Source organism: Anopheles maculipalpis, chromosome X (genome assembly GCF_943734695.1).
Source record: "Anopheles maculipalpis chromosome X, idAnoMacuDA_375_x, whole genome shotgun sequence".
Lineage (NCBI taxonomy): Eukaryota > Metazoa > Arthropoda > Insecta > Diptera > Culicidae > Anopheles > Anopheles maculipalpis.
The window spans coordinates 6,174,680-6,196,699 of NC_064870.1; the positions used below are offsets into that span (position 1 = coordinate 6,174,680).

The 22,020-nt window shown below is 45.1% G+C and overlaps 4 protein-coding genes across 4 annotated transcripts in view; 3 read left to right on the forward strand and 1 right to left on the reverse strand.

Moving 5' to 3' along the window:
* Positions 1–6,141: 6,141 nt before the first annotated feature.
* LOC126560015 (tubulin-folding cofactor B-like) lies at positions 6,142–6,934 on the forward strand. Its single transcript, XM_050216179.1, has 2 exons — positions 6,142–6,264; positions 6,332–6,934. Exons 1-2 carry the CDS (start codon positions 6,142–6,144, stop codon positions 6,932–6,934), a joined length of 726 nt encoding a protein of 241 aa, XP_050072136.1.
* A 1,024-nt stretch (positions 6,935–7,958) lies between these two features.
* On the forward strand, positions 7,959–9,450 carry LOC126562896 (Golgi to ER traffic protein 4 homolog). Its single transcript, XM_050219497.1, has 3 exons — positions 7,959–7,964; positions 8,103–8,471; positions 8,842–9,450. Exons 1-3 carry the CDS (start codon positions 7,959–7,961, stop codon positions 9,448–9,450), a joined length of 984 nt encoding a protein of 327 aa, XP_050075454.1.
* A 2,142-nt stretch (positions 9,451–11,592) lies between these two features.
* The window catches only part of LOC126560789 (5-demethoxyubiquinone hydroxylase, mitochondrial), an 85,818-nt gene continuing 75,390 nt past the window's right edge, over positions 11,593–22,020 (forward strand). Inside the window, exons 1-2 of the mRNA XM_050216744.1 lie at positions 11,593–11,751; positions 12,462–12,897. Of these exons, the coding sequence (XP_050072701.1) occupies positions 11,607–11,751; positions 12,462–12,892 (576 nt within the window). The 5' untranslated portion in view covers positions 11,593–11,606 and the 3' untranslated portion in view covers positions 12,893–12,897. The remainder of the gene's footprint in view (positions 11,752–12,461; positions 12,898–22,020) is intronic.
* LOC126558398 (protein shifted-like) lies at positions 13,776–18,127 on the reverse strand. The gene is made up of 6 exons (XM_050214413.1): positions 17,710–18,127; positions 17,390–17,575; positions 14,392–14,592; positions 14,219–14,314; positions 13,921–14,124; positions 13,776–13,846 (listed from the first exon to the last, which is right to left on the reverse strand). The coding sequence occupies exons 1-6, from the start codon at positions 18,125–18,127 to the stop codon at positions 13,776–13,778; spliced, it is 1,176 nt and encodes a 391-aa protein (XP_050070370.1).

Consider the following 22,020-nt stretch of genomic DNA (forward strand, 5'->3'; position numbering starts at 1 on the left):
CGTGCAACTGCCAGTGCTAACACACCGCCAACCACTCAGACTGGCGGATGTGATGCAAAGAAGACACAGCATTGACATTTGTGTCCTGCTACAGCAAGCGATAACTTCGCCCTCTGTCAGGTTTTTATCGGCTTTGTTTCTCGCAGCTAAAATGTGCAGGAGGGTGGGATTTTTGCACTATTTTGGAGGTTAGGATCGATGTCCAGAACCGGAATCGCGAATCTTAAATGTCGCCCCGTGCCTGACCCAGTGCCTTTTTTTTTTTTATTCTGAATGAACAATCGGGTGGGTCCTGGGAAGTGTATGCTCTCAGTATCGATAACGTCCGTGTCGGTAGTTCTAGTTAGTTCTGGATAGTCAGACCACTCGTATTGCAATGTACCCGTGAGGGGCATAAACTTTATAACGAGAGCACGCAACAACACCAAAAAAACCCCCCCAGACACACTCACACACGGGGAGAGTCACACAAATCCGCAAACGTCATCCCAGAGGCTTCAGCTCGCCATTACGTACTCCTTTTTTTACCTCCATCTTTCTTCTTTTTTTTTTGGTGGGGGGGAGGGGGGCGTGCTAGTGCCTTTGCACACATACCTCCACACATGTGTGTTTAACCGACATTTGCCACCAAACAAGCCTCCGAACCGCCGACGGGCGTAAATGGAACGTGAAAGTTTTTCAATTTCCCTTGATAGGAAAATAATATCCACACATAACCCACCGAAACCGACCCGCGTCGGTACACCCGTTTTCGCCCATCCGCCATCTTCCAATATTCCAATAGAAATGGTTGTGTGTGTGTGTGTGCGGGTGGCCCGGTTCTGTCGATATGTTTTTGCAATCGGTTCGATTGATGACCATACCTCCTGCCACCGGCACAACCCGCCAACTGTGACTTTCATTTCAAAGAGCCTCAAACCTTTTACGGAACGGTGGCAGCACGCGCGCGCCTGAACGTTGCCCAAACCCAAAACCGGAAAGGGATCGAACTTTTCGTCCGCATCATCAAGAGTCCCCGCGCCGGACGCAGCCGGAAACGTTCGCAGCTTATTCGCACATTTCTGGTCAACAATATGGCGCACCGCGCACATCATCCACCGTCATCATCCTTTGCTACTATGTAGTTTCGGTGCTCGTATTTCAAACAAAATGGCATCGATTCTATCGCCGTCCAATAAAGGTACTATTTTTTTGTGTTTCGCCCCTGCTTCGTCTGGTTTTCTTCTTTCAAACGTGCGAACATTAAACTGCCGGCGGGAATTCCAACGTCTTCTCCCAATTTTTTGTAGCTTTTGTCAGTTCTTATACGTGTTAGGACTCTTTCTTCCACGTCTAATCATCTTTAGCTGAAGGGAGGCAGGAGACGTAAAGGTGGTGGATCAAAAATAGCCACACAAATATCAGAGCCGGAATCATTGTTCAGAGCGGTGTGTGTGTGTGTGTGCATTCGGCTGAGCATCGGCATCACCAAAGTTAAGAACGGTACACCCGGCCTTCGGGGCTCCAATTTCTGCCCCCGGAGGGTTCGGTTCGTGTTCAACGAAGCAGGAATTGTGAGCACCAAATGGACCGGTGGTTTTGTTTGCTCTTTCCGATAATATGATACGAGGTCAAACCGGCGAGACCGGGTCAGAAGACGTCACGGAAAAATCAAACATGCGGTTACCAGCAAAACCCTACCGTATGTACGTCCGATGCCGGATGGTTCCGCACCAACATCCTAACACCAAACCGCAGCCAATTCCGTTGCATGAGTGTAATTTCAAAAGTTAGTCTTGTACGGACGATGATCGAAACACTGCCGTACGTATGGATACGGTGTATCGAATTCTAAAGCGTTTCCCTTGCGAGCCGCAAACGTGGCCATATTGATTGCACCGTTTTGTATACTGGAACCACCTGGCAGCACGGCAGCACGGACCTGATGCTATTGCCCGCCCAATGGTGCGATATCGAGCGAATCAAACTAATAAGCTCTCAAATTTAGCTAACATCTATGGGAGAATATATGAGTTTTGATTTTACCGGTGTAGGGCGTGCCATCGTTACATTTTGGGAAAGTTCCACTACCCGAATGGAGCAGTGTTGGTATGCCGTCTTGTTTGTAAAACATCTCGTAGCGAGTATATTACGGAGAAGCTTACCGATTAGATACTTAATCAACTACTTAGCTGCTCTACACCGGATACTTTGTATCGCACGAGCTTTAGGGAACCTCACGCACGGAATATTGATTTCGTACCCAACTGCAATTAGCTTAGATACATCTCCACTACGGTGGAGATGGTGGTGGAACCGGTCCCAAACCGTGCTCGAGATCCATTTAAAATATTAACTCAATTTGACATCGGGCGGCAAAACTAGTTTCGAGTTTCGCCGATGATTAAACACTACACACGTGGATGCGAATGCAGCGGATGTAAACTTGCAGCGTGGTAATTGGAGTTGGATAAAACTCTCGTCTTACACGACCCGGAAACGGTCATCTTTGTTCCAGCAGGCGAGAAAGGTACATCCTGTGGCGTCCATTTCCAACTAATTCCCTGTTCCTGTTTTGTTCCATTCACTTCCATTAGCGGGAAGAGAGATCCCGCCTGGTACGGGATGCCCGACGAAAGCGCTACATATGTGCGTGTGTGAATGCTCAAATGCCTTATCCATCCATTCCTAATTAGTGTCCGGTAAACTCCTCCTGCGAGATTCCTGGTGCTACGGGTGTCGGTGTCCGATGACAGAGGCCACTGACAGCGTTAGCTCGTTTGCGTGATCTGCTAGCTGCTGTGTAGTTTTTCATGCTTCAATAGATCACACCAGGCGTTGTTTCTGCGATGCAACTGGGAAAATTAGACAGCAAATTAGCAGAAGAACCTGAGACAATGATACACCTTAGGTAGCGGATTTATGGTTGGATCTGCCAGACATTCCCAGATGATATTAGACCATTTAAATAGTATTTTCTATTTGTCAGTTATCCAAAGAACTAAACAAAATTTCATTGGCTCCTCTATAGCTATCAGCAACAGTAATGCTGCCAAGTTTTATCTCTTTATTGCGGCAACTAATCTTCGCGAGAACAATTGCATGTGTGACGTTTTTTTTTTCTCCACCTCTAGTATACATGCTATAAAACCCCGAGAAACTCCTCGCTATAATCCAAACACTTAACATGCTCATGGCCGACCGCTTCGTAAAGATGATTTGCCAGATTGCAGATCTTCAGCTCCCTAGCAGTGGTATCCTGGTGCTCGGTTTCACGTGATGAAGGATGAGCGGGAGCGCTTCACATCGTGGAGCATTAAAAAGTTTCACCAATCCTCGTTAAGCTGATTAAGATTCTTCACTTGGTGGAAAGCTTTTTGCCTTGTCCTAACCATTGACAGAGACAAACACACCAGAAGACCTAACGCACGGCTACGCAACGGCTACTACGGCTAACGGACAGCCATTACGATCTCCGGTGCCGTCGTGTGCAGAATTGACGAATCATTTCATGGGGTGTGATATGCATCAAACGGAAACGGGACGTGCACGTAGGGGAGGGGCTGAAAGGGAAACGAGTTCTTAGGATACTGAGCACGTGGGCGAGTGGTGACATTTTTCAGCGAAGTTAATTTATTTGATTTCTTCCAGTTTCATGCAGTGCTTTTTACCGGTCTGAGCACAGACGGACAGAGACACACACTCGGCCAGTGCGCCCGAGACGCACCGTACGCTGCGAGAGTGCTTTTCCATCGAGGCGAATGGACGTGTGTATGGTTTTTCGTCAGCCGAAGGTCCTTCCCGGTGGCGCCGTGGAACGTGACCAATCATTTACCATTTCGTCTTGCAAACCGGGCCATAAAAATTGTAGACCCCGCTGAGCACTTGACCGAGGGCACTGTACCGAGTTGCGTGAAATGGACGAGTGTATGGGCAGGAAAATGAAAGTCATTAACTGTCTCGTGTTTTCGGAACGGAGGAATAACATCCGAGCGCTGAGATTCTTTGCTCGGTGAAGGATATTCTAGTGCCGCTAGATAAACATGCAAGTAAAATTCCACTTTTGCCTAGACGTTTAGATTATTCAGCAAGCAAGCGTAAGTATCGGTGCTGACGCTACGTACAAATTTAATATAGTAGTTAATATAGGTACAAGACGCAAGTCTACCCAATCTGTCTCGGCACTCGGCAAATAAAAACTCAATACTCTAAAGTGAGCTTTTTCGCTGATGAAATATTTCAAGAATTTATTGCACTCGTTTGCCCTCGATCATACTACACACACCGGGCAAGGCAATTGATTGGAAATTAATGCTCGCTCCATGACTAGTTTGTTTGATGCGTTCACGAACACTTCCGTCCATTTTGTTTCCTCCCATTTCTATATCACGCGCGCCAAAATCGGACAGATAAAAGTTAGCCCAAAAGCTGACAGGCACGATGCTGCTTGAGTTAGGACGGGCATAAAAAAAAACAATCCTGGTATATGGTTAGCCAAGTTCATTGCAAATTGTTATGGGCTCAAATCATTTTGCCGAGAAAAGTGAAATGGAAGGGGGGGGGGGGGGAACTTTAAAGGCGGTCAAGTGTTTTACTGCTTCAATTTGTGGCAAGTATGCGGCCAATTGATTTGCCCCGTCATGGTTTCGTCCAAGTTAGAATTCTAATCTCTTTTTTCTTCCTCCATTTGTCTACTCTAGGTAGCATCTAGTGCGGAGAAGTAGATTAAATCAGAAACATATTGTGGATTTATTGCTACGCGTAACAGCTTTCCGAAAGGAGACCGCCTTAAGTAATGACTTTGCAGATTTCACACAGAGTACGAGGAATTCCTTTTAATTTACATATTTAATCTAAGCAAACATGCGGAAGAAAGATTGTTTGTTTATTGCACTATAGCATCTAGTGCTCAGTATGGTTGGCTTACTGTTGAACTTGTAGAATATAGGATATTGTAGGAGATTCTGCTAACAGATTAACGATGCTTTTCCAATCAAACCAATATTCACATACGCCTTCGGAGCCTCATAAACTCTGTGCATCGTGGCCCCGGTAGTAGGGGTGCCGCCGGTCTTCACACGACAGGGCTACCAACAAGACTTTGCTCAGGGTTCAGCACGCCATTAAAATATGTTATCAGGAAACTTGGTCCGGGGCTACATTCCTCCATCCACGGCAACCACTCATACCAAACAGGTCCCTGATAAAGTATTTTTTCCTGGTAGGGCATCGGTCCGGCATCCTCATCTCGTGCTCCAACTATCGTATCTGCACAGCGAAATAGCTCAGCTAGTTAGTAGCGAATCTAACGGTTGGCGGAGTAGGGTTTCATATGTGTTAGGGGCCTCCTCTAAATAAAAAGAGATACCCACGCACATGAAGTACTCAAGTGCAGAAGTTTTAAATTCATTTAATGAGATAATTACTTATAATGAAAATTGTACAGTGAATGAAACTCTCGCGGGACCTCGTGTCTAGATAGACTGGACTAAATATAAAGTGATACTAGACGACCCAGCACGTGGGCCAAATTGGGACGGTCCAGTAAGGACGCAGCATCGTTGCCGATCTTCACACGACAGGATCGAGGTTCAAATCTCATAAGGAACGTCCCCCATAGCATACTTAGAGGTTCTATAAATCGAAAAATGTTAATTCCTATCCAAAAAAGTATGTTTGACGCTTGAGACGCCACTGCAGATGTGAGGTGTTTACCGCTTTGGAAGCAAAAACTAAATAGAATTAGAATTTTTAAAGCCTAAAAATCGAGAAAAACTTAAACTCCCATTTAAAATATATGCCCTACCCGAGTAGTTGGTTAAAGAAATAAGAACGTATTTTTAATCATTGAAACGAAAGCTAACGGTCATTTTGAAACTGGAGACCATGCCGATCGACCACTGTGCAAGCTCGTGTGCAAAGCTTGCATACACATTCGGTTGCGCGCGCATGTTGTAGGTGCTTTGTCCTGTGTGTTGCCCACCGTGACAGCTGTCAAACACTCGCTCGGTTTATTTATTACCACACAAAAGAAAGCAACTCTTCAAAGCAGAAACTCACTGCTGTGGGTGGTCGACTGTCCGGATTACCGTAACTGAGTGGTACACGGCTAGCAGGATAAAGTTCGCCGACACGAAATACATAAAAGTGCAGCACACAACCATGGCACCAACGAGCAGTTTCGAGCTTTCGGACATTGTCACAATCAACATTTCCAACTCACAGAACGATACCGTCTCGTTCGAGCGTAAATACAGCCGTGCGTTAAAGATTTACGAGTTTAAGGTGAGTCATCGTGCAGAGGAAAACTGTGCGCCATATGCTAACAAAACATCAATCTGTATCCTTACAGGGAAAGCTAGAACCAATTACCGGTGGAAATGCGGGCACCATGAGGCTAGAGCTGTACAGTGGCGACAAGCTGGTAGCCAAGCTGGACGATGACGGTCAGCCGCTCGGCAGCTATCCGATCGAGGACGGTATGCGGGTGCACGTTGTCGATCAGTTCCAGTGCATGCAGGACAACGTGCCCAAGTTCGAGCTGTCCCAGGAGGAGTACGACAAGAAGGCGGACAGCTTGCGCAGCTTCCTGAAGAAGAACAAGCTCGGCAAATACAACGAGGAGGAGATGGCCAAGCAGGAGGAGGATCGGAAGCGGCAAGAGGAGGAAGATCGCCAAAAGCTGGAAGCAACCACGATTGGGGCCCGGTGCCGGGTGACGGCGAAAAACAATCCCGTACGGCTCGGTACCGTCATGTACAAGGGACCGCTCGATGGGAAAACGGGCGTATTCATTGGAGTCAAGTTTGATGAACCGCTCGGCGTGAACGATGGCAGTGCGGCTGGGAAGCGGTACTTCGAGTGTGGCCCGAAGTACGGCAGCTTCGTTACACCGAAAGCGGTTGAGGTGGGCGATTTTCCACCGGAAGAGTTTTCCCTCGATGATGAGCTGTAAAAAAAAACCGTTCAGCTGTAATCGATTCCTTTTTTTTTGGGCATTCCAATGGAGTGTGGCCCGTAATGTGATGAGACAACGCAGCAAAAAGGGGCACAGTGTTTAACCGTAGGCAAATACATTTTCTAAAGTGTTTTCGCTTTGTACACTACACGTATTCGTTCTGATAAGTTGCATCGTAAGGACTCTCTATATACTTTCCCTATTTAATGCTATTATGTTTTTTTCTCAATAAACATTGTACTAACCAAAGGTTAGAGCTACTTTTCTTTTAACCGAATGTGTCTAAGACCTGAAAATATACGTTGTTTTACGACCGCCTACTCGAGAAGGCCGTGCGTATATTTCAATTTTCCCCGGTCCCTGAAGAAAACTAATCGTTTTCTAAACTAATCTTGCTCGTCGTTTATGTATGAAATTATCAAGAAAGGGGAGGCTTTCTGTTGTCTAACGTATATATTTAGGGTCATTTGCCAATCATTGCACACATCTAAGGAGACTTTTCAGAAATTTCATATGTCTGATACCGTTAGTACTACTTTTACATGCAATCTTCGTCCAAGAACTTAAAATTTGTATTACAAAATAATATATTTCAAATTGATTGAGAAAAATTGTGCATAAAGTCTAGAAACATTGATTTTCAAACACACACAAAAATTCAATTATTGCTACTCTTTCAAAATCGCCCACAGCAGCACATCAACTGTGGCAACTTGATGCTCAATTTAAGAGTCTTGTTTTGGCGATCCAGCGATAATTTGACAGACAAATAAAAACTGTTGATTTTTTTATAAATAACTCTAGTTTCGTTTTTATTATTTCTGTTTAATAAAAAAAAATAAAAAAGTGGTTTTTTTAATTCCTGTTCGCTGTGCTTTGACAGCTCTCGAACTGTCAAAAATGAGATGTCATCGTGCCGCACGAAGCAGTCTGGCAGCTGCTGGATGTTCTACGTGATTGTTGCCGTTTGTGGGTGCAGGATTGCCATATTTCGTAAAAGCAATTTCGTAGTGTAAATAAGATGGAGGTAATATTTTCCCCGACTTTACGCCTTTTTACCTTTCGCACCATAATTTCACGTTGAATTTATTTTCCCGTATCCCCTTTCCGTATGGATGACGAAAAACGCCACCTTCACAATCAAACAACTCTCACGGGTGTACAGGTAACACAGGAACCATCGTCACCCGCTGTCAAACCGAGTGCGGCCCGTGGTGTGCAACGGGTGCTGGACAAATTGCGGGCCTCGGTCGAAGCGAAAAACTTCTACGAGGCACATCAGATGTACCGGACGCTTTACTTCCGCTACGTTGCACAGCGAAAGTATGACGATGTGCTGGCCCTGCTGTACGACGGTGCGCTGACGATGCTGGAGCACGAACAGTACAGCAGCGGGGCGGATCTTGGCTTGCTGATCATACAAACGCTCGAGAAAGGTGGCAACGAGATCGAATCTACCGAGCAGTGGATAAAGCGGCTCACGGAGCTAATTGGCAAAATTAAACCGACCAGTGTGGATCGGGAAACGTTGCTCGTAAGTACACACTAGTGGTGAGAATAACATCATTTTTCAAGGAATTAATTCACTCTTACTCACTCCGTATTGGGATTCAATTCTTTTAAGGGAGGGGGGGGGGGGCATTGTTGCGTTAGGATTACTTCTCATAACAGCTGTGACAACTCACAGCGCTTCGAACCCCAAAACTATGTTTTTGCGATTCGAGCCCCTGTGGCGGCTAAAAACTCCTTGGGAGTGAGTTTGATAATAACTATTCTCAAAAGAGTTTAAACACTGGTTGCGATACGCTTCCCAAAAGAGTCGTTAAAACTGTTTTTGTGAGGAGTTTATTTCAATCATTCATTGATAACTACACTTCCGTACGTTCCACATTTACCCAACACAGGAAAAAGCAATGAAATGGAGCGGTACACTCGTGTCCTCGCCGACCGGACACCCGTTGATGCACAAGCTGTACGCACAGATACTCCACCGCGAGGGTGATCTGACGCACGCCCGCCAACACTTCGCCCATGCCAAGGACGGTACGAGCTGTGGTTTTTTGCTGATCGAAATAAGCCGCACCAAAGGTTTCGCGAGCGAAATCGACCTGTTCGTCGCTCACATCGTGCTGCAGCAGCTGGCAATGAAGGAAACGGTCACCGCAGCGGACACCTTTACCACCTACTGCAAATTTCACACCAGCATCGCCTGTACCGATCCACCGTTCGGTTTGCCGCTGCTTAACTTTCTCTACTTTCTGCTGCAGCTGGTCGAGCAGAACAATCGGAAGTACGCAACGTTCAAGGCGCTGTGCGAGCTGTACAAACCGTCGCTCGAGCGTGATCCGTCCTACGAGAAGTATCTGCAGATGATTGGTGTCAAATTTTTTGACGGCAGCCGGTACGAGCAGCGTAACCTCATCTTTAGCGATTTGCTGCAGCAATTTTTTATCGACCTAGAGGAGGACGATCTAGACGAGGGCACGAGTCTAGACTACAGGGATGTTGACTGAATTGTGATCATGCTTGTTGAGTGAGGAGGGCGGCTGGTGGAGGGAGAGAAGAGGTTTTTAATTATTTTCTACGAGGAAAGCGTTAGTGGCAGTGCGAGGTTTGTGTTAAATTTGGCTTGAGTCACTGCTCAGTCGTATTACCATTTATGGGATTTCACAGATTTTTTTTTTAATGAAAAAAACTGTCAGTTCTGGTTGCTCCACCAAAATCTGTTAAATCCCATACAAGATTGTACGACTGAGCAGTGACTCCAGCCCTACACTGGACGGTAGAAGTAGATAATCTAGAATCGATTATTAATAGTTTCAATTGCAAAGATACATCCAGCACGTTCGCATCCATTGTACTGCACTGCAGTAAGAAGTTATCCGTTCGGTTGATGAACTACTTTCGAAAACGAACGGCACAGACTAGATTGAATTACAACCATTGTGCACGTGCAATCCCGAGACCGAAATTCTTACTAACATCTGAGCAGGCCAAAAGCAAAGCCGTGCACAGTAAGTGCAGTTACGAAAGGCAAAATAGCGGACTAGCTTTTACTTTCAAAAACTACTTTTTGTCAATGCGATTCAAAACTGATTCTTACTTATTATTGCATAAAAATATACTACAACTTGTTTTCTTTTCTTTTGTTAACTAAAAGTACGCAAAGGGTCGAAGGGTAGAAAGGGCGAAACTAAACGTAACGACTAGCAAAACTATTACCATTTTAAGCAATGAACAAATACTCTTCCCGACCAAGTCTACAATCTTCCGGTAATGATACAAATGCATCACAACCGCCATCGGTGGCAGAAGGATGGATGTAGTTATTGTTTGTGATATAGCTATTATTTATTTGCGGTGGAGTTAAAGCCAGCACGGTCACATACATACGTACACCGAGACGCAAATCCGATTGTTCGCAAATAAAGTTCGATCGTGTAACGGTTTTGCTAAGGAATGGATTGCATTGCCCCGACTGAATTAGTACAGTACCGCAGTAGTCGATGCATCCGATTTAGTATCATAATACAGAGAATATTTTATGTTTTTCATATATGTTTGTTCGCGTTCCGAGGTTTTTTTTTGACGCGTTTCCATATATTATATTATTTATAGACCCTGATTAATATGTATATTCAAACAAACAAGTTATGTTTCCAGCTTTAGAGTGTTCCTGTGATGAGCATTCTGTGCTCATCAACTTTTATACGAGAAATTCACTGTAAATGCTAGCATATCACAGCGAAATAAAATAAAATCAGTAGCAGGAACCAAAAACATATACTGGAACGTGCTAAAACATTGCAGAACAAGAACAAAAATATATGAGCACGCGCCAAAAAAGCTCAGAACGGTTTCAAAAATATTTAGGCATTGGAAAGTGTAAGATATTGCTAGGATACACTGTATCCAGGGGAAAAAAGCATACATTTCCGCTAATATTGTGGTCTATCGTTAGCGTAACGTCGCGGAATTTAGTTTGAAAATAGTAATTAGCATACTTTTAGGCGTTGTGAACGTAAGACAACGCAGCCGAGTTCACATTGTAGATTAAACAGCCCTATTGAAAAAAATAGCCGTATTAACCACTTAAAATAGTGGTTAATAGGCTTTTGTTAATACAAATTTAACTTAATAGTGTCTTAATTTCTAGTGCAGATATTGGCAATAGAGAGAAGCAAAAGATAACCAATTTTCCAGAAGGCTCCCTGGTATCGAATTTTATGGCTATTACACCATGTGTACCGTGAACAGCTGACACGCACGCGCGCACACATACACGCACATGACAGCTGTTTTGACAGTTTTGCGCTATTTGTTGTTGTTATGAAATTCCGGCAAAACCAGCTCGAAGCTCAACGCGTTCGACGGTGTTGTGGCGTGTAGAAAGCATTTTTTAAGAACTATCTTTCCAGTTATAATAAAAATTATTCTCTAACTTCACCGTGCAGTAAGCGTGTTGCGCGTCGTGGAGATTGTCTTCAGATTAGTCGATCTGGGCCTGTACTTAGGTGTGGAAGCGATTTGTATCATTCGGCAAACAAAATAAAAAGGCAACAATGCAGGGTAAGAGAGAGGGTTGGACTCTTTGTTGAACATATGGTTTATTAATCAAACAGCAAAACTTATATAATTGTGTGCGTTAATCTTTGTTTTAGCATCACAAATGCTACACTTGACGAGAGGAGTTCACACTGGCCGTGAGCTGCTGGCTCAGCGCTGCTCGAAGCTGGTCGACAGCGTTATCCGGGTGGACCATGCTGGGGAGCTCGGTGCGAACCAAATCTACCGTGGACAGATGGCAGTTCTTGGTAAGATGTTTGATCGGTTTCTATCTAGCAAGTAAGGCCTGTTCCGATTTTGTCGCATGATCCCGTCAAAACTTGGACCGCCTAGTGGATCAATATACAGAGGTAGGGAAAGATGGTTCAGGAAGGAAATAGGGTAACAGCAAGTCTAGTAAGCCAGTAAAAGTAAAGTCCTCATAACAGAGCAGTGGAGAAGAACGATTACCAAGCATTTAACGAATCTGGTAAACGAACTTTGTGCTCGCTCGATACAATCAATGTGGGTTTTGGCTGAAAATGACCAGATGAGTTAATGCAAATGGGGTCCAAAAAGGCACGAGTCGCGTCACGTTTCAATATACAAAGTGACCTCATAGACCTGATGACTATGGTATCAATGTGATAAGAGACCAGTGTCAAGCCAAACGTTCAATTCCTTAATTCCAGGGTCCAGAGAATAGGGATGAGAAGAAATAATGCGAGAAGGATTGGGGACTAATTTATCGGAACACATTGGGGACAGTCGTTCGGAAGATCTGCCAGAATTTGGACATTTACACTTATTTTGTCCAGCTCTGTACATATTCTGGATGGGTCGCATTTGCTAGAAGGGCTTATGCTAACCACGTAATGCATAATAAGCAAACCCATCCACCCTTCATCCAAGTTCACCCATTGAAAGTTCCTGGTAGTAAAAACCGACCGAAACTAAGATTGAGTGTTCCGTCCCGCAGGACACACCAGGGCGGGTAAAACGATTCAGCACATGTGGGAGCAGGAGAAAGCGCACAAGGAAGAGTTCGACCGGCTCATCAACAAATATCGCGTCCGTCCGACGGCACTGCTACCGTTCTGGAATGTGGCCGGCTTTGCGCTCGGTGCCGGTACGGCACTGCTCGGCGAGAAGGCTGCGATGGCGTGTACGGTCGCCGTAGAATCGGTCATCGTCGAGCATTACAACGACCAGCTGCGCAAGCTGATGGACGATCCGTCCTTTACCGACAAGGAGCTGCTCGATACGATTCAGCGCTTTCGGGACGAGGAGCAGGAACATCACGACACCGGCATTGAGCATGGGGCGGAACAGGCCCCGTTCTATCGTGCGCTGACGGATGTCATCAAGTTTGGTTGCCGTACGGCGATCAAGATTGCGGAAAAGGTGTAATAGCTGTCAGAAGGCTGCTGTGCGATGCATCATGTGCTTGTTTGTCTTGATAGTTTAATGCATTATTATTTTGTAATAATCTTTTTTGTTTGTAGTAAGAAAAACTTTTGATAAAAACGACAACGGTGTCCGACAACAGTATCAATGTAGAACAGTTCAGTTATAGTGAACTAAAATTAGCATCGAAATATTTCTAATTCGACTAGATAATATCTATAACATTCCGAAACGGCACACACGGCAGGACTATCAAGTTAAGGACAAAAATAAGTCAAGGAACAGAGAAATTTTGTAGGCTTACTCCACAAAATTACCTTCAAGATCCGGTTCAGATTACTCGTCAAAAGTCCTGCGGTAGTCTGAATACTCTGCGGAGGCCTGTCCAGCTCAACAGGACGTACTCTACTTAGCGCCTCGGATCAAAACTTTCTTCTCTAGGGTACTTCTTCTCCGCTCCTAGAATAGTGAAATTTCTCGCATCAATCGTTTACAAAATCAGCAAGCAATGCTTCAAAATACTTTTCCGAGCAGTTCGAAACTCGGCACACCTGCATATAAGACATGTGAAAAGACATTACTTTATTATATCACCGTTTTTGTTGTTGTTATCCGCTTCTATCTCTTCACTCTCACTCTTAATATTTCGCGCAAAGTTGGCAAGATGATGGCGGGCAAGCGAATGATGGTAGCCCCTACATTCGCTGGGGCTCATGGTTGTGTTTTTTGTTTTCTCTCCTGCAATTGATGGCTACATCCCATGGAGCTTCGATATCCTAGGATATCCTAACATAACACATCGCCACTGGGTACAACAAATGGTAGTGCGAGATCGACTCCATCTTCCGGTTCAATCCCCAGTAGTGCTCTGAACTGGAACTGTCATTTACGCCGATTTCTTTGGCAGTCTCGCTGAGCCACCACCGTCTCCGTTGGTGTTGCGGCGCTTCTTCTCACCTGTTTCAAATACAAGGGCATAAAGCTTGTGTACGCACGTCTTTGTGTCTTCAGATTGCGGGAAGCGTACTTACGCTGATTGCATAGCCGCCCATACCATCCGCTATCGCACGCGCAGGTATGATTCGGCTGACAGACGCCGTGTTTGCACGGTCTCTTGCAGGTTGATCGTTGCCGGCGCCCAATCTGACAGTGGTCTCCGCTTAGTCCCGGCTTACAGCGACACTTGTTCACGCCTCGGCACTTTCCATCGTGCAAACACGGTATAACACACTTAGCTGTTTTAGGGAAGTTTTTTTTTTGGGAGGAGAATTTAGAATCCGATTAGATAGAAAAATCATACCTCGCATTGGAGATAGAGGAGGGCCTTACAGTACTCGCAGCGCAGTCCATAGTATCCCTTGGTGCATTCGCACTTATCCTTCTGGATGCATTTGCCACCGTTCAGGCACTTTTCCGCACAGATTCCTGTAAAAAAAATAGGATATCAGTGAATAGTGCTACCATACAATACTCTACCATCAGTGGATGCTGTCCTACATTACCTCCCTCGCAATGGCGACCCTGGTAACCGTGCGGACAGGAACAGGTGCCCGGTGCGGTACAGTTCCCACCATTCATACACTGCGGATAGCAGAGCGCGGTCTGGCAGTACTGTCCCATATAACCTTCCGGACACTGGCAGATCTTGTCCTCATTGCAGACACCCTTGTTGGCACACTTCTTGTCACACTCTGGATCGGGTCCTTTTGTTTCGGGATCGGGTTGCCGAGTTTATGATGGTCATCGTTTTGCAAATGGCAGAACCGTTTTGTTCCGCAACGTGTTTAGGATCGTTCGTTCGTGTTTTTGTTGTTGTTGTTGTTGTGGTTTTTTTTCCGTATCAAAGTAAGGGGGCACATACGTTTTGTGTGTGTATCGGTTTCATTTGAATATGATATAAAATAGTTTTTTTTTGTGCAGTTTTTTGACGGGAAAAAGGATGTGTACCGGACAGTTGTTGGCAACGGTTAAGGATAAAGGGAAGGACGACAGGATGACGGTTGGTTGGTTCGTGGCAATAAACACACGTACATAGGTACACACACATACACGCAGTAAACAAACAGCCAGACATGCGTGCACATACACGCACGCATAGTTATAAGGTAGTTGCGAACCGGAAACAAACATAAGTATGGAAACAGGAACATAAAATGAAGAAGAAAACAAAAACGGTTTCGCAAAAGTGGTGATTCCGAAAAAGAAGCGAAAAGAAATTAAGAAAGTATTTTTCAAGAATGTGTATTGAACGAAAGAAAACAAAAAAATACGTGAAAAACTCAAAAAAAAACGTAACATAACGAATGGAAGCTAAATGTACGATGTTATTCATATTATCCAGCGGATAGTGGCTAAAGCTCCCTTTTGTACAACAGTGAAGACCAAAGGCATACGAAAAGCGGTTGTTGCAAAAAAAAAAATAATAAGAAAAGCGTTCCCTCTTCGGTTCACACTACTCGAACTTTCCACATACTTCATCGTAATCACCTTATGCGGTTTATATCGCTTGCCGTAAGTGTGTGGTGCCAAGCCGGGTAAACCAAACATGGCCAAGCTAATAAATTTTGCGCTCCTCAGCTCATCACATCTGTTTTGCCAAAACATTAGTGTCCAAAACGATTTGAAACCCTCTCACGTGACATATGACGTATGGAAAGTCCGATCTCCCAAGTCCCAAACCGATACGATGACGGGGACCAAAACAGGGGTCCGATTTTGCAGCATTTCCACACAGACACTAGTGGTTTTGGTTTTTGTTTTTGGATTGGAACCTAGGAATATCGAGGGAAGGGCGCGGGGAGCTCTAGTGTTGGATGAGGATATTATTTTGCGTGTTCCAAATTTTGTACCTCCATAAAAGGGTGCCGAAAAGTCTCTATCCTCTGTGAAAGCCAAAAGAAAAACATAAACGAATCGATTTTTGTTTTTGCGTTTTTTGCGTGCGTATGTGTTTGGGTTCAGAAATGCTGCAAAGTCCGCGAAGCGAAGCTATCTGCTTGAAAGAAGCATTTGAGGTGGATAAAGGGGGAAGATAGGAGCGGTAAGGGATAGGAAGGGAATGATTCAACGTCAAGCTCATATAGCGAATCAGCTCTAGTGTTACTAAGCACCATGCATAGGATGACGTCTGTTTCGCCCTATTATTTACTAGCGTCGCTTGCACTTTGGAATACAAAGCTATTATTGACAAGGACTGGGAACTGGGCCCGGTGGTACAGGCGTAAACGGGATTTGAGTTCCATCAAGATCATTCCTCCGTAGTGAGGACTGACTATCCAATTACTTGATATCAGCACGTCTAGTAAGCCATTCAATGAACGGCATGACCTAGAAGGTTGTTAGATCAAGAAGAAGGTTGAGGTGGCTTAAATGATAACTATTGATGGACTTGGAAATCTTGGACTATCTTGGAATCTCTCAGACCACATTCAGCGCTTTGGAGGACGCTTCAGGTTAGGATCAGCTGCCTACCGTTACTCCGCCAACAGCCAACCAAATCGCTTTGTATTCTGGCAGTGAAGTTGATGCTTTCGAGATGACTTTGAATCGAAATGCAGTTTCTAGCGGAAGGAGCAAGCGGAGGAAGTGTGAAAAGCGGTGTATCGTATCATGCACTAGAATCAAGGTAGAAGCTATTCATCATATAAAACTAAACAAAAGCAAAAGCAGTATCAACTCAGCTGGAAAAGAGGTTACGAATACGTAGAAGAGTAGGCAGGAACGGGTATAGTTTTTTGGAGAATATTTGCCGACATTGATATTCGTGGTTATATGGTTATATTTATGCACTTTGACATGAACAATTTAACTAGAAATTTGCAAAGGTTTGTTGGAACAGGAGCTCAACATAAGCGAGCTGTGATTGGTGCAATTTGGCATAGGAGTCACTTAATTGCTTGACGTAAGGAATTAACACCGATTACTCCTTAAACTAACTTCAGAGATCTTCTCTTCTCCTGAGGTCTCTAGGTAATTAAGGAACTGGTTAAACAAAATTGATTTACCATGCTAACTGGAACATCAAACACATGACTCTCTTTACGATCGAGTGGGAGGTATAAAACCCATTCTGGCTTTAGTATGCAAGCCGTTTGCTCAGGCGAACAGATGGGTTTGCAGCGTCATAAAATTTTATGACCTCAACCACATGAACCGGCGCGGTTCAAGTGTGTCACTGTGGCACAGACCAACCAGAACCCAGGATAGGATTATGCGGAGTAACAGGACAAGCGGAACAGTTGGGGATGGGGTCCAAGCATGGAAAGTTGTCTGGAAGCGCTTGCATAGTGTTAGAGCGTTGAAAAGGGAAAATGGGGGAGAAAAATTAAGTCATACAACATGTTAACAGGGCACGAAAGGGATAATACAAGCACGGGAACGGGTAGGTAGTTGGCAAAGAAAAGGGAAAGTACGGGGTACGGAGCGGGGGTAAATAGGGAAACAAACATAACAGAAAACATAATAGAAGTAAGGCAAATACAACAAAAAGGCATACGCTACCTTGCGAAGAAGATGTTAGAGTAGAAGATCTTTCATACACACCTCTATGTGCACATTCCTTACGCAGTTTGATGCGGAGAGGCGTCCCGGGGACCGGTTTGCCTTTCCGCGTTTGGATCAGGAGTCCAATGCTGAACATTGCAATGCCCGATACATTACCGGAGCATGGCAGGATCACACTGAACTCTGGTGGGGTTGGGGAGGGGGGGGGAGGGACGAGATAAAGAAAGAAAAAAAAAACAAGAAGAAACATCAGGACAGTGGGGGAGGGAAAATGGGTCTGAAATATTGAGATGTTTGCTGGAGCTATCCCTACCTACCCTTGGCGTTCTTCGGTACGCGTCCGGACGTTTTGATCGAGATCGTCGGCGGCTTTAGAATGTTTTCGTCCACCGACATTAGCCGGTCGAAGTTGTAGTAGTACTTCTTCGAGCCCGCCTTCCAGGTGAAGTTGACGCTGCTCACCTCGGACGGTATTACTGGCAGATACTGGCTAAAGTTTGGATCCCGGATGTGAGGCGATACGCGCCCATTGTCGATGGCGTAGATCTTCATCGCGACGCCACTGAAGATCTTTACCTGCTGCTCATTGATCCACAGCGACAGGTCGTCATCGTACGGGTCCTGGTAGGTGTAATAGTACTCCTGGCGTGACTGCACTACAGGTGGCAGTAGGGTGCAGGCGAATGTTATCACCAGCACCAGTGCCTGCAGTTGTCCGGTTGTCGTTTCAGTCATTTCTTGGTTATTTTTTATAAATTTTTAATCGTATTTGTAAACACAGCCACAAGTTTGTGATGCTCTCTCTCTCTCTCTCTCTCTCTCTCTCTCTCTCTCTATTTCTTTGTCTATCTTCGTTGCTCGCGTTGTTTCGTTACTTCAGATCGACTAATTTATCGCTATTTAGCTTTCACAGTGCTGTTTAATGACTCAATCTATCAATGACTTCTTTTGGCACCTTCATCGTATTTAATGGATACTACAGACATAGATATCAGTAAGACATCCTATCTGGGATGGAAGTGATGACTGCAATAAGAAAGAGAGAGAGAGAGAGAGAGAGAGAGAGAGAGAGAGAGAAACAAAATCATCAATAAAGGCGTTGGAATGGTCAAAGTGTATTTCTAGGGTAGTACGACACTACATAAAGCAAAGAAGCAGATAGAAAAATGTGATCTCAAGTGACGTTCCAACCCTATTATCTCTAATATATGCCAAACAGACCTCTACTCCGTCGCCTTACAATTTAGTACCATTACAAAGCTATTGCTCAGATCTCAGAGGACTCTCTCACGTGACACTTGCTACTAGAGACGGATGAGCTGAGGATGCAGCTCTGTGTGGCGTTTCTGGTGTAGATTTGCACCATAGAATGCTTTGACTGTGACTGTACGATAGTGCGATACTAAACGATTCATTTCGCAAGCAGAGTTACGATTACTGTTAATGGCTTCATTTGCATCCGAGAACTCTTATGAATGCATGGTGACGTTAGTTGACTTTAACGTATCTATAAGTGTCGCTAAAAAGATGCTTACACCCAACACCGGTTGCCAGACTGCAAAACAACGGCAAATGTGTGCTTGGAGCGTGGAAACACAGGATCCGAATCCAGATCAGGCGTTGCAACTGAAACTGTTTCCAAGCACGTCTAGAATAAGGAACCACCACGTTTGTGGGTTTATGGTGCCCATCGGTTCAAGAATTTCCGCCCATCGCCAAGGTGCCCGCCACGTTCCAGATGCCGGTTTTCGGTGCCGATCGTCCGATGGTCAACCACTTTTTATTGCCCTTCTTTTTCTCTCCATCTCTCACACTCCCTCTCTCGTGCGCTCATATGCAGACAGCTTTCGCCTTCAGCGCACCAGTTCTACCAGTTGCCGTGCCAAGAAAGGGTAGCAGCGCATCAAGCGCATCGCTGGAGAGTGAATTTATTACCTCGGAACCAACACTGGGATACTGGGTTTATTGTGATTGCGGACCTCATTTGCGGATCAGGCGGGAACGATGGAAGGTGGCGGTAATGGAAACGTGTGGACGTATGGAAACGGTACGGGCCATTTGCAACGGATGCCATTTGCAAACGCGGATAAAGTGCCGGACGTTGGGAGTTATGTTTGCCTATCGACTTCGCATGTACATGGCGTTGTCGGCGACGGGGTGTGTTTTTCTTTTTTATTATCTCTACGAGCGATAATACGTATGATCGGTTACGATCTATTATGCAAGGCGTCACGTCCTCGCAATACAAAGTTGCGTTTTGTTATTGTTGTTGCTTTGAACAACCGTTGCTAGGGCGTTCGATAAAAAAAAAAGCGGGGGCATGATGCAAGCGACGAACCCAAAGCTGAAGCTGGATGTTTGCTGTTCGAATCATCTCAGTGAGAACACAAGTAATTAACCGCAATTTCAAGAATTCGTTGAAGATAATAATTTGAAGCACAATAATAAAAAAAAGCGCATTCACACAGTTGACAACAATGAAATGCTAGTCGTGAGGGTTCCCGGGAAGAACAACCCAAGGTGAACCCTAAAACTACACCGTGAAAGGTAGGAAGACATGAGGTCTGCCTCATGCCAGAAGATACAGGAGGGACAGCAGGGTGCATGAAGATCCTAACCGATAAAGGTAACAAACAACAACAACAATAACCCGAAAACTGCGACGCACTGTTTGGGATACTTACATCTGCACAGGAGTAGCAGGAGGGTCCCCTTGTTCCAGGTACGCATCAAGGAGAGCGCAGTCGTGTTCGCGTCGCCAGTTTTTGCAAAACTTCGGCTGTTAACTTTTTCTCGTTTCGTTTTTTTTTTTTTTTTTGGTTGATTTTATTGCTTGGATGGGTTTGGCCGTTTGGTGCTGCTGCTGAATGTACCACAGCACACTGCTGAAGAAGCTGGACGGTGCCCGGATTTCTGATCTTTCGGCTACCCCGTAAAAGATGGTCGGTACGGGGTACCAACAGCAACAAACAAATCCAAGCCCACGAAAACCGTACACACACACATACACCGAAATCTCTCTTCTCGGGTCCGTATACGGAAATTTTGTGCGTTCGGAAATACGTTATGCCGTATCTCCGGATATTCCCAGTTGATTCCCGTACTTGAAGTTGCAGAAAACAGAAACTACACGCGCAGCGATGGGACTTGCTGCATAATCATTAAACTGTTCTACTGTTTGGCTGCAGCTGGGGACGGCGGGAGTCCTCCTCCTCCTAATTCGGGATCGTTTAATTGATCGTGTATCGTGCACACCGAATGACGTCGTTTCACGGAGGTTGACTTAAGGGCAGAGTTGGTGTGTACTCTTTGTCGTGTTTTTTTTTTTGGTTTGTCACCGAAAAATCGACCCAACAGAAATGTCTACACCTTCAGCTTGGAAGTGAGTGAGCGAATGTTGCTGATCAGCAGGTAGGAGAGATCGGTAACTTCATGCGTTTCCGTGCACTAGCGCGAATGTTAAGGGTGTAAGGGATAGTGATGGCGGGAAGATGGGCATTGCATTTTGTTGTCACTGCTCCAATTTATCTTGTCTACTTCGGACGATGGTCAAACACACGCACACACACACACTTAGGAGACGCACACAAACATACACCTATAGGCACATGAACAATAACAAAACGCACGTTTATACGAACACCGTGTGACAGAGGTTGATATGAAGTTGGAGATGATGCTGATGCTGCGAGATAGGATTGATCACGATACAGGGGATTTTTAGATCGGACGGTTGTGTATGTATATAGATATATATATGTGTGTGCGTGTTTGTCTGGGTCGAGAGACCTGCAACTCGATCTTGGGGCGCGTTCGTTGTAAAACTGACAAGAATAACGACCGCTGGTTGAGTATTTATTCTCAATGGGCGCAACGCTGTCTTCTTTGCTTGCTTGCACGGTGTTGTCTTGGTTCGCCCGAGGGTTTCTTGCGGTGCGGGATCTCACCTTCTGGAAGGCACCACCTTCTCTCGATGATCGGCAGCATGGGCGAGTGGCTAAAGGGACTGGAGTTCCGGAGGTAAGTCCGGAAAGAGAGATGTAGACAAAAAGAGATACAGAGAGAGAGAGAGAGAGAGAGAGAGAGAAAGAGAGAGAAAGAGAAATTCATGTGGTTCGATTTGTCAAAAAAGAAACAAGAAAAAGGTTGACTTTGGACAGTGCGTTCATTAATTTGTGCCGCACCACTACCTTTCCCGTTGGTCCGCAAGTTGGGGCGGCAAGATGATGTCTTGTACTTTTATTAATAATTGCTGCAAATTAATGAATCATTTCAGTTGAATTGGGCGGTGAGCAATTGGTCGCTCAATTGCTCACCGAAATCAGGATCCTGCCTGGTACACGTGGAGCAACAAAAAAGCACGCGCGAACACGTGAAGGCTTGCGAACAAAAGGCATCATCCGGTTACTGTCCCGGCTACAACAACGAAAGCTTTGCACTGCAATAATGCAGTTTCTCAGTTGCAGGTCACAGAAGATATCAAAGCTCCAAATTTCAGTTGCTTTTTAGCGTTTGTTGAATTGTTTCGCTTTGAACTCGCTTTGTGAGAGCTTGGAGAATACTTAAGCTCGTAATCGAAATCGATATTGTGGATGCTTGGACTTCGGTTTGTTCACTTATACCTATAT

Excerpts from the sequence above, each read along its gene's own strand:
- LOC126560015 (XM_050216179.1), top strand. The coding sequence starts at position 6,142 with ATGGCACCAACGAGCAGTTTCGAGCTTTCGGACATTGTCACAATCAAC. Across the intron at positions 6,265-6,331 it reads TAAAGATTTACGAGTTTAAG|GGAAAGCTAGAACCAATTAC; the intron begins GTGAGTCATCGT and ends GTATCCTTACAG.
- LOC126562896 (XM_050219497.1), top strand. Across the intron at positions 8,472-8,841 it reads TGGATCGGGAAACGTTGCTC|GAAAAAGCAATGAAATGGAG; the intron begins GTAAGTACACAC and ends TACCCAACACAG.
- LOC126558398 (XM_050214413.1), bottom strand. The coding sequence starts at position 18,127 with ATGACTGAAACGACAACCGGACAACTGCAGGCACTGGTGCTGGTGATA. Across the intron at positions 14,593-17,389 it reads TCTAACATCTTCTTCGCAAG|GACCCGATCCAGAGTGTGAC; the intron begins GTAGCGTATGCC and ends CCGAAACAAAAG. Across the intron at positions 14,315-14,391 it reads GGGTCGCCATTGCGAGGGAG|GAATCTGTGCGGAAAAGTGC; the intron begins GTAATGTAGGAC and ends TTTTTTTTACAG.